The sequence below is a fragment of the Triticum dicoccoides genome, chromosome 7A (genome assembly GCF_002162155.2).
Source record: "Triticum dicoccoides isolate Atlit2015 ecotype Zavitan chromosome 7A, WEW_v2.0, whole genome shotgun sequence".
Taxonomy (NCBI): Eukaryota; Viridiplantae; Streptophyta; class Magnoliopsida; order Poales; family Poaceae; genus Triticum; species Triticum dicoccoides.
The window spans coordinates 740,389,782-740,402,523 of record NC_041392.1 but is presented as its reverse complement, the minus strand read 5'-3'; the positions used below and the strand labels follow the sequence as shown (position 1 = coordinate 740,402,523).

At 42.3% G+C, this 12,742-nt stretch overlaps 1 protein-coding gene across 1 annotated transcript; it reads left to right on the top strand.

Moving 5' to 3' along the window:
* Nucleotides 1–6,213: 6,213 nt before the first annotated feature.
* LOC119328548 (MADS-box transcription factor 22-like) lies at nucleotides 6,214–7,368 on the top strand. The gene has a single exon (XM_037601527.1). It carries the CDS (start codon nucleotides 6,214–6,216, stop codon nucleotides 7,366–7,368), a length of 1,155 nt encoding a protein of 384 aa, XP_037457424.1.
* The last annotated feature ends 5,374 nt before the right edge of the window (nucleotides 7,369–12,742 follow it).

Genomic DNA, 12,742 nt, shown 5'->3' with positions numbered 1-12,742 from the left:
CGGATCGCGGAATACAGTCTCGGATAAAAATAGACAATCTGGCATGTAAGGTAGCGCGCGTGTGCGGGTTGTGTTGTGCGCGTCCATATTAGTTTACAGAGGGAGTACTCGCTTAATTAGATTAGAAAAGACATTAGACATATCAGGGAGTTTCAGCAAAATTCAGATGGGCCTTTTCTTGGCATGTAAGGTAGCGGTACCACCAGCAAAGAGAGAATAACAAAAATGTGTATCTCACTCTCAGGGATTGGGAAAATGAAGAGGACTCTTTTCTTTGTCCTTTTTTTCCTGTGCCGGGAAGAGCTCACTAAAAACTGTTCACATATAAGTAGATAAATAGACCAAAGCATGAAGAAACCTCATAAAATCCTTGTATAATAAATAAAAAGTGCAATAATATTTAGTTTGTCGCCACATTACCGATGAGCACTAGAAAAAAAAAAGATGAGCACTAGTAGAAGGAACAAAGGGGTTCCAAATGTAGGCGTGGCTGAAGATTCAGAAACAAAAGGTGGAAAGGCTAATTAAATGGTCGACAAAGAAAAAAGACTACTGAAATGGCCTCAGAACAATCTCACTAACTTTAAATTTTCCTATGTTCAATTCATCGACCGACGCCCAACCCGCAAACTGAGCCATATATATGAAAGTGGCTTGCTGTTTTTATCCGAGTCATTGGATATATGATAACTTGCATTTGACGAGTACTCTGAAGCTTGGATAAGGCTGAATGAACTGACTAAAATGCAGCAATGTGAGATTTGTTGGTTCCATGAAGGTTCTAACCATGGGCGGGGAATCACCTACCGGCGTGCCTCCCTCCCTCTGGAAATTATGCGACAGAGTTATCTGTAATTGTCAAGCGAGTAAAGGTCAGTCAGATCTATAATTAATTTTGTCACTGAATCTCATGTATTAGCAATCTTTTTTTTTTTGAGAAAAATGTATTAGCAATCTTTTTTTTTTGAGAAAAATGTATTAGCAATCAGTAGTGGTCACTAGTCAGTCCATGGCAACGAGCCCAATAAACCAATGGTTCAAGAAACGGTACAGTCCATGGACGTTTTTTTCCGTAATCTTCTCAAGTGCTATCCTATAGCAAAGGTAGGGTCAGGTGGGCCAGGATGGGCCGGGTCCGATGTGGCGAGCGCGCCCGGCCCCCGTATCCGCCCCATATTTAGCCTGGATATGGTGGGTGTCGATCAGCCTAGGCGTTTGAGACCCATTTGAGGCGTCCACCTGGGTCGAAAAAACGTGACCGGTCAGTGATCAGGCGGCCCGCCTAGACGTACGAGGTGGGTTTGAGAGGTCCGACTGTAGATATTATAACTACTCCAATTTGTTGGTCAACCCTTTATACCATAGTTTTAAAAACCAGATCAGTGACTAAACCAGTGAAGTTGTCGGTTCATATTTTCATCAATTGATTGGACCGCCGGTTCAGCGGTTCGTCATCTGGTTTTTTAAGGCCATGCACGTATTGAGACGGCCCACTTTCGCTGGTTTTTATCCAATCCAATGTGATTTTGATGCGTTTACGGCGCCGCTATGTCTAGCTTTTAGCGAGACAGTAGCTCGAGGGATCCCGTAGTCGCCCTGCCAATAGGGAGTCTTGCACTGTTTCCTTTGCTTGCGTTTGATTTTTATATACATTTTATATTTCTAAATATTTTTGAGTAATAGTTTATTTATTTATTTTATTTTATTTACTTTTTAAAATGTTGATCAGCATTAAAAAGTCTTGATGTAACGTAAAAAAGTTGTTTGCATAGTGTGTAGAAAATGTTCACAATATTCAAAAAATAATTTTCATATTTGAAAGATGTTCATATGTTTAAACATAAGTTCGTGGCATTTAAAAAAATAATTCATACAATGTCAAATTTTGTTTGTGCAATCTTCAGAAAATATTTCGTACCATTCAAAAAAGGTTCATGAGTTTGAAGAAAATTTCCGTAGCACTTAAAAACTGTTTGCACAACTAAAAATAATATTCATGGCATTTATGAAAAATGGTCATTGTGTGTTTAAGAAAATTTCACATTCTATTTTGAAGATGTTTAATGTACATTTGACAAATGTTCAAGGTGTATTTAAAAAAGTATTCAAATTGTATTTGGAAAATGTTTAACGTATATCCAAATAGGTTCAACATGTATATGCATTTTCAATGTGTATTTAAATAAAGTCAACGTGTATTTTAAAAATGCAAAAAAGGGAAAGGAATGAAAAACATAAAATTCAATAATGAGACTGATGAAAACCAATAGAGAAAATAAACAGGCAATAAAAATGAAGTATACCAAGAAAACACCGAATAACAAAAAAGAAAAAATAACTCGAAAGGTTCTAAAACAAGTTTGTTTTGAGAAACTGGTTCTAAAACAAGTCTGTACCAGTCAGTACTACCTTTCCAAATCCGGACCATTGGGCCCACCCACTAAGGTGGCCTCAGAGGCGAGCTCAGGTTATATCTTGCTGTACAGCGAGATATAGCTTTTTCTCAGTTGTACAGATCTATTTTTGAGCCATTTACTAGAAAACTAATTAAAAGGTTGCCTACTGTGAAACTTTAAACAAATGCTGACAAATTTTATTCCTTTTCAACATATTTTCAAGAATTTTAATAAATGCTTCCAAGTTTGAAAAAAAATCAGTGGATTTTAAGAATGTTTGCAACTTTATAAAAATATATTATGTAATTAAAATAATTTTTAGGATGTTTAAAATGCTTATCAAATTACAAATATTCCCCAATTAAAAATAATATCTGAAAATTTTAAAATGGTCTCAAACTAAAAAAATCATGCTTTCTAAAAATAATATTAGCAAATTTAAAAAACATTCGTGAATTTGTGGGAAAAAAACACCACCTCAATGTTCTAGCATGCATGCCTCTTCGGTGAGTTCCAGTAGACCAAGATTGTCCCAAACCTCCCTTGCAACATTACATTCAAATTACACATGCTTTATATCTTCATAATAGATCGAGCACACTGTACACAAATAGTTACTCGTTACAATATTCTCGTATGCTATGTATGTCATTTGGAGAAGCTTAAAAACATATTATACAATGAATTAGCTCTTAGCCTAACAAGCAACGTTTACACGCTCTTAAAATAATGCGATGGTTAAAATTAAACTAGAGAATATAAGAGATGACATCTAGTACATTGGTTAGAATTGTCGTATCTTCTTTTCTTGAGAGACCTTCTCTTAGGTAAGAGATGGCAATCCTTTTTTCCTCCATTCACTCTCGTTTAACTCATCAACGATCTTAGGTGACATTGCGAAGACAGGATCATTGTACACGACCTAAGGTAGCTAGCTCTATATGAGTGTGTCATGTGGGAGGGCTGGTGCAGGATGCACTGATGACGGCCCACATGACTCGAAACGACAACAAATGTATCATTGGCAGTGCCAACGATACCTGTCATTGTTCGCACCGACATGTCGAAGTACTACCGGTGAAATATTATATTTTAGAAATTTATGTCATAAAAATAATATTTAAAATATTCCCCCAAATGACAGGTACTACCTTGCTTGTGTCCATCTAGTGGCCCCACAACCACTCGAAGTCAGAAGGGAGTACCTCGCTTTTGTACACCCCAGAGAGTGCCACCAAAGCATTAATGAGCCATAGAGAAAGACATTCATTTATTCATGTTAGATGAGCCCGAATTATTGTGTAACTGGCCCGTGCCTGGAGCCACCCACCCTATATGGATAGGAAATCATGGAATACCTTACTTTCCGTCCGGTTATCCAACCAAATGATACCATCAATGGGCCCTAGAGAAAGCATCGATATATTTGTGCAAGTCACCATTTTAGCATGGATTAATGTGCATGTGGTTCCGTGTCAGAAGATGCCCACCTCACGCTTTCAAACAACCTAGTCGAAATGTGGAATTTTAAAGAGCCTAAAAGAAAGACATGGATTTATTCGTGCTAGTCACTGTTTGTGTTTGGATTAATGCACATATTACCGGGAGCCATCCGCCTTAAATTGGCAGAAACCAGGGAGTATCTTGCTTCTGTCTAGTTGTCTAGCCGAATAGTACCATCAATCATTTGTTGTAGAGAAAGACATCAATTTATTTGCTCTAGTCACTACATAGATGGCTAGATGCCAAGAGTCGTCCCCTCAAATTGACAAGGAGTACATTACTTCCGCCTGGCTATCCAACCGAATAGTACCATAAATTATTAATGAGCCTTAGAAAAAGATAACGATTTATTCATGCTTGTCACCATTTTAGCTTGGATTAACGTGCCGATGGCTACATAGTGGGAGTCGCCCATTTCTAATTGGTAGGAAGAACCTCGCTTCTGTCCAGCTACCCAGCAGAAGGGTGTCATCAAGTAATACTGAGCGATAGACAAAGCCATCAATTTATTCGTGCTAGTCACAATTTTAGCCTAGACATCAAACCAGTAGGAACCAAGGAGTACCTTGTGTCTATCTGGTTATCTTGGGGAACAATATTGCCGAGTATTAATGAACCCTAGAAAACATCAATTTTTTCATGCCAGTTGATATGTCCTATATGTATCTATAATTTTTTATTGTTTCATGCTATAATTATATCATGATGGCATAATATTGGCATCAAATTTTATATTTTCTTGATTAACCTATTAATACAGTGCAAAGTGCCGGTTGTTGTTTTTTGGATTTAAAAAAATCAATTTTTCAGGGACCAAAAAACCAAAAAAAATACTAAGTTTCATGAAGAAATGAAGCCGGAGGGACCTGGACCCACCTGGACCCCCTAGGCCACATGCCACTGGTCGGCGCTAGCATCCAATGGGGAGCATGGCCGCCATAGATCTTGCCTCCATCGCCTCTATCTTCCGCTGCCTTTATATACTCTTGAAAACCTCACAAATATTAATAGAGGATTTTTGCGCCGCCCACCTCTCTGCTCCATGAGATCCAATCAGGTACTCTGCCAAGGAGGAATTCATCACACAGATCATTTACATGAACATTGCTGCCACTGTGTTCATGTGTGAGTAGTCCTTTTTGTACTATTGGAACATAACTATTTTTTCCATTATAATATGGCATCAGCCCACATCCTAATAAGATGGCATCATCCCACGTCCTAATAAGTTGGATGAACCATTTTTCTTCTTATAATGGCAATGGTGGGTAATTATTTCACTCAAAACTAGTCTAATTGTTATAAAATTCCAGCCTATTAAATAGTCAGTCAGATGTTTTTGTTTTTAAGGGGTTTTCTAACATTTTTTTATCTTTTTTCTCGGGAGCCCGTTGATTAATTTTAATATATAATAGATTGTCAGTCGGATGTTTTTAGTTTTGAGGGATTTTCTAGCATTTTTATCCTTTTCTGGTGAGCCCGTCAATTACTTTTAATATATAATATATTAGGTTGTGTTGGCTCCTTCCAAAAAAAGCCTTGTACATATTGTTTTATGGGCCATAAAAAACTAGGGCCCAATATATACATGTGTAACCAATAAAAACACATCTTCCGTGGGAACTGGGCTTACCAAGGAGGCAGGTCGATGCTCAAAGTAACATATGTGTTATACCATGACTTACCAAATGTCTTGGTATTTTCTAGTTTCTCTTAGTGTATCATTCCTAGTTGCTATCTCAGTTTCTAAGTTAAGGCCCAAAGCAAGGTCCATGTTATACTGGCGTATTATGGATTAAAGGACGACCACTTCTAGATTAGATAGTTCATAGATAGTACAGGATATGGATGTAATAAATGGGATCGTTGATATATTAGGACGTAATCAATGTGATCAACAAAGGATTTGGACGCAATTAACAACCAAACAAATTTGACCACAATTATTTTGTATATTAGAGTAAAACTTAGTTGGGTTTAACTCCCATTTAATACTTCTTGATAAGGATATGGATGTAGTCAAATGGCAATCATTTAATATTTCAATTTTTGTAAGTGTTAATAGTTCTATATATGGATGTGAATACTTACATCATAAGAAAGACATATCAGTGGTTGCAAAGAAGGATGTCAATGCATTCACATATGTATATTTGGACGAGAGTTAATAGTATCCATAAACTAGCACCTTTTATGAGTTATGTATGTTAATTCTTACTAAATATTTACATAATCTTAGCATATCAAATAGCACTCCCATACAACCCTTTTATTCTATATAAGGGGAGTACATCTTCTCATATCCTACACCAATATGCTGTTAGCCAATAGTACCTGTAAATCTCTAGTTTTCTGTAGATACTTGTGCTTCCTATTTGTAGTAGTAAGTTTCTTCCTCTTTGTCCACAATAGTATGCCGAGGAAAGAGAGGCGGTCAGGTGTGGCATACATCCAGAATGACAAAGACCGTGATCTCACCTTCTACAAGCGACGTTCCGGTTTGTTCAAGAGGGCGTCTGACATCTCTGCCCTTACTAGGGCTAGGGTTGCAGTCGTCCTAGAGACAAAGAATGGAAAGATGCACTCATTTGGGACGCCATTGGCCGATCCCATTGTTGATGCTTTCCTATTTGGAGCTCCACCAGCAGTTCCCTCCACCAATGAGGCAACCACTGCTAGGATTGGAAGCCTACAAAACGAGGTGGCTCAGTTGGACATGGAGAACATGACCGAGGAAGACCGAAAGAAACTTTCCATCCTTCGTATGAAAAGTATCCAAGAAGAGAATCCAAGTATGGTGGCAAATCTTATCTTCACGAAGGAACAAGATCTCGGTCTTGAAGCTCTAAATAAGCTCTTCAGTGAGCTCTCTCGGGTCCAAAAAGACATTAGATGCCGTCTACCTCCATTGCATGGTCGTGAAGCCAAGACCAGTGGCACATGTGTAGCACAAGATCTGCAAGTACCAAGTGTTCTGCCGACAGATCATTTGGGTACTACTCATTCACTAATGCATCCATCGTGGCCTCACAATCTCTCACAACTCCAGCCACCTGCAGATCCACTACCATCACAACCAGAACAAACTTCGGTACCACTTTTTCCTATGCAGGTACCACAAATGTTTGACTTTGCGCCACCATCTTTAGCTCCACACTTGGCTTCCCATGTCCAACCCATACCAAATCAGGTACATGAGCAAACTCAACCCGAGGAGTTGCATGTTCAGAACTATGAAAGTCCTTGCAACATAGTGCAACCACAACAAAGTGATGCAAACCACGACTCAACGTCAGGGCATAATTTGGAGGCCTCTCCACTATTTGGGTACTCGAGTGGCAATGCTTTTTCTATTGATGACCCATTTAACACTGAACAATGGGGTCATGCTCTATCAGATCAGTCGTTCTACAATAGTTTCCTAGGGATGGATGATTACTTAGGCTCTAGCGGTACTGATCTAGGATAGTCTTCCATGGTAAATGGTGGATGGGTTGATGTGCCGCCCTCTTCTACTGGACAAGATATTGATGGTCTTATAGACTATGGAGAGCTTTTGTAGATGCTATTTAGCGCTTACATTTAAGAGCTAAATTGAAATAAAATATATTTGTTTCCAAATTCATTATCCTTCGGACTATTTTCTTAATTAGGATCTTTGGGGAAAATATGCATGCTAAGTGTTCCAGGTCTTGGTCCATGATGTGTTTTCATCAATACCTACAATTTTGTTTTTTATTGTTGTTTAGATTATTTTCATCTTACGAATGAAGGAAGTGGAACATGTATTTCAACAATGCACCTTTTATAATATTGTGAGGCAAACATTAGCGTGTCAACTAAAAATAGAAGCCATGCTCATTAAATAAATAAATTAAAAGATAGAAAACAAATCCAAACTTCAACTCAAGAGACTAGAATCCATTACTTCTGATTGCATAACACTACCAAGAACAACAACTGCACCTCATATTAATTAATAAATATGAGAAATCATGGTTTTCTTAATAGACGTGAATAGACCGTTGGCCAGCGACGGTGATCGGAGATATTTATGGTTGGGATTGTTTACCGTTTGGCACCTTTCCAAAAGAGCTAAAAATTAGATGATTTGTTTCCATCTAACCCAGATATAAATTGATACATATCTATTGTTGGGAATGGGACGTTCCGTTAACAGCATCTACAGCCGGGACTTGGCAAATCCAATCCCTCAAACGCCCGGACACGTCAATTACCATATCTCAAATCCATACAAACTCATGCAACTACGTCGATGCACATACATCGTCCAACTACTCCATCACACTACACTATACATGCCATCGGACTAGCAAAATTTGGCATGTCTATGGTGGAGTTTACCCACGACTGCCCTTGCCCTTCCCGACGCCTTTGCTGTCTTCACGGAAGTACCGGTCGAAAAAGCAGTACAGATCGAGCTGGATCTGCTCGTCGCCGGTGCTGACCTCGCCGTCTTCTTCGGTGGTAGTCCAGCCATGGCACGGACCGCCCGTTTCTTCTCTCGGGCAAGGGCGCGCGTGTTCCTCCGCAGCCGTTTCTTCACAATGCGGGTGCGGATGGCTTCTCCTCTGCGGCCGCCTGCGCCGCCGTATCAGTCGCCTCCACTGCCGCCATTTTCGCCGCGATACGGGACTCGGCGGCCCTTATCCTCTCCTTCCCACAGCGGGCCGCCCGTTACCGCTGGGACTCATAGTCTCCCCGGCCGGTGATGGGGAAGGAGAGGTGTTCCGGCTGCCGGGACCACAAGGATCCAGCACCAGAGGACCCGAGCGCCCGGTGAGCTGACGCTAAGGCGTCGCGGCGCACGGATGGACCCGTCCGCCGGCCAGGCACTATCATTGTCAGCAACGGAGTGCAATGCGGACTGCCATTGCCTCTTCCAACCCACACGGGATGACACTCCGGTCGACGAATCCAGACTGGCCGGAGTCTGATCCGCTGCCTGCCATGGCGGAGAAGGCCGGAAACCGCCGGAGGTGAGCTGGGGTGGCAGAGGGGAGTGGAGTGAAGTGGCTAGGGTTTGCTCTGGTGAGAGGATGGGGACGAATATAAGTAGGGTCGGGTGGGCCAGCATGGGCCGGGTTCGACGTGGTAGGCGTGCCCGGGTGTCCCATATTTGGCCTGGATATGGTGGATGCCGATCAGCCCGGGTGTTTGAGGCCCGTTTGAGTCGTCTATCTGGATCGAAAAAACGTGACCAGTCAGTGAACAGGCGGCCCGCCTCGCGCATGAAAGATCGTGGATGTCGCCTAGAGGGGGGGGTGAATAGGTGTTTTAAAATAATTACGGTTTAGGCTTGAACAAATGCGGAATAAACCTAGCGGTTAATTTGTCAAGCACAAAACCTAAAACAACTAGGCTCACCTATGTGCACCAACAACTTAAGCTAAGCAAGATAAGCAACTATGTGATAGCAAGATATATGACAAGAAACAATATGACTATCACAAAGTAAAGTGCATAAGTAAAAGGGCTCGGGTAAGAGATAACCGAGGCACATGGAGACGATGATGTATCCCGAAGTTCACACCCTAGCGGATGCTAATCTCCATTTGGAGCGGTGTGGAGGCACAATGCTCCCCAAGAAGCCAGTAGGGCCACCGTAATCTCCTCACGCCCTCGCACAATGCAAGATGCCATGATTCCACTAAGGGACCCTTGAGGACAGTCACCGAACCCGTACAAATGGCAACCCTTATGGGCGGTTACCGAACCCGTACACTTTGTCAACCCTTGGGGGCGGTCACCGAAACCCGTCAAATTACTCGGGGCGATCTCCACAACCTAATTGGAGATGCCGACGCTTGCCCGGAGCTTTACACCACAATGATTGAGCTCCGAACACCACAAAGGTTGGGGTTAACTCCCCAACGACACCACGAAGCTTCACCACAATGGAATATGGCTCCGAGGTGACCTCAACCGTCTAGGGCGCCCAAGCACCCAAGAGGAACAAGCTCAAGGGTCCCAAGCACCCAAGAGTAATAAGCTTCTAAACTTGTAACTTCCACGTATCACCATGGAGAACTCAAACCGATGCACCAAATGCAATGGCAAGGGCACACAGAGTGCCCAAGTCCTTCTCTCCCAAATCCCACCGAAGCAACAAATGCTAGGGAGGAAAATGAGAGGAAGAACAAAGAAGAGAACACGATGAACTCCAAGATCTAGATCCAAGGGGTTCCCCTCACATAGAGGAGAAAGTGATTGGTGGAAATGTGGATCTAGATCTCCTCTCTATTTTCCCTAAAAAACTAGCAAGAATCCATGGAGGGATTGAGAGTTAGCAAGCTCGAAGAAGGTCAACAATGAGGGAAGAACGCGAGCTCAAAGGATAAGGTTGAATGGGGAAGAAGACCCTCTTTTATAGGAGCTCTCGAATCCAACCGTTATGTGCTCAGTCCGCGCACGAGCGATACTACCGCTAAGGGGGGCGGTACTACCGCCCGGGCGATAGAACACGGAGAGCGGAGCGAAACAGAGTGCGAGGCAGAGCCGTATGAGCGGCACTACCGCTGGAGCCAGCGGTACTACCGGTGGCCGCAGCGGTACTGCCGCTTGGCCCAGCGATACTACCGCTGGGACCGCGCATAGCGCCTACCACGAGCACAGGGAGAAGGAACAGGGAGGAGGGCCATTGAGCGGCACTAGGGGCGGTGGTAGCCGCGGTACTACCGCACATGAGCGGTACTACTGCTCCTACTGCCGCCGAACCCGACATGAGAAAACCACGTCTCGAGTCGAGGCGGTACCAGCGCGGATCCGGAGCCGAACTATCGCTTATGGCCATGGGCGGTACTACCGCTGTGGGATAGCGGTACTACCGCTTGTGGCGATACGCGGTACTACCGCTCCGGCCCAGCGGTACTACCGTTGGCGCCATCCTACAACCACTTCCACGAAAACAAGAATACTCCACGGAAAACCAGAACTGCCATAACTTCTGCATATGAGTTCCGAATTGAGCAAACTCAAACTTGTTGGAAACAAGACGACAAGTAGCATCAAAACATCGACTGGTTATAGTAAGAAGAGGCAGGGGAGGTATGCCTAACAAATAGAGGAGTGAAACCTCCAACTGAGAAGAACCGGCAAAACCTCCAACATCGAAAACATCATAGGAAATGCATGTGAACTCCGTTTTCGATGAACTTGAGCTTGTCATTAAGATGACCATAAGCTCCAAAACTCTCAAAGAGAAGAACCAAACAAGAACCAAAAAAGATAATGCAAGGATACAATGGTTTGAGCTCTCTACGAACGATACGATCAAGCTACTCATCGAGAGCCCCCCCTTGATAGTACGACAATCTATCCTATAACCCGGTCTCCCAACTACCACTATGAGACCGGTAAAATAGAAAACCTATCAAGGGAAAACCTTTATCTTGCACATGGTCCACTTGAGCTAGATGATGACGATCTTGACTTCCTCAAGTTGGATCACCTTTCTTGATTGCGTTGGCTTGATGAAGACTAGTAGATTGCTCCCCCATACTCCACTATGGGTGAGCAACTCTTCCGCACGTCTTCACAAGTCCATTGTCACCACAATGGATGGCAAGCTTCAAGCACTTGATCTCTTCGTGATGCATCACTTGAACTTGCACACGGCAACCTAACCCCACATCGAACTCTCACGAAGACCATGGGTTAGTACACAAAGCGTAATTGACAATGCTTACCATACCATGGGATCACTTGATCCCTCAGTACATCTTGTATGCTTTGTGTGTTGATCAACTTGATTCATTCTTGACTTAATCTTGATCAACCTTGAATCTTTCCAATTCTCTTCATTTGGATGATGTCTTGAAGGTAGACATGAATGATCACACAATCTTCTTCTTCAAGACATGCTTGCAATAATCTCAACACTCACATGACCAATCTTTGGATAATTCCTTGAATAGCACCTTGGTCGACACCAACTGTCCTTGAAACCAACACATGTACTCCAAGAAAAGCCTATGGACAAAACCTTCAAATATAACTCAAGGCAACCATTAGTCCATAGAGATTGTCATCAATTACCAAAATCAAACATGGGGGCACCGCATGTTCTTTCAGCGCGTATGAGGCGGGTTTCAGAGGTCCGGCTGTAGATGCTCTAACTACTCCAATTTGTTGGTCAACCCTTTATACCATAGTTTTAAACCAGTGAAGTTGTCGGTTCAAGTTTTCATCGATTGATTTGACCGTCGGTTCACCAGTTTGTCATCCGGTTTTTTAAGGCTACAAAAAGTATTTTATTTAGTAGTAAAAGATGGTCAAATAAGCTCATTTCCATTTCTTTTACAGCATCATGTACTTTTTTTTGGAATGAGTGGATGACAGCAACGTGGACTAGGCCGCTGTTGCTGGTAGTCGAGCAAACGGCCACGCATGTATTGAGACGGCCCACTTTGGCTGGTTTTCATCCAATCCAATGTGATTGTGATGCGTTTACGGCGCCGCTACGTAGGCAAATCCTATTTAGCGTTGCAGGCGTCTGTTAATGTGCATTCTGCAAACGAGCTAGGCCGCCCCATATAATTTGTTTTCCAAACGCAAAAAATGAGCATGATCCTGGTTTCGAACCGGCAACCACTTCACGGTGAGCCTTCGTTCTCTTTATTGCGTCCACTGCACCAGTAGTTGACTGATTGTTCTCTTTTTCTCTTATTCTTTACTTCGGTTCTGCTTTTTTTCGTCTTTCTTTTTCATTTTTTCTTCTGCTTTTCTGTTTCTTATTTTTGTTTTCTTTATTGCGTCCTTATTAAAATTCATGAACCTTTTTTTTCTAATTTGATAAACTGTTTTTATAATTCGATGAACAC

Excerpts from the sequence above, each read along its gene's own strand:
- LOC119328548 (XM_037601527.1), top strand. The coding sequence starts at position 6,214 with ATGCTGTTAGCCAATAGTACCTGTAAATCTCTAGTTTTCTGTAGATAC.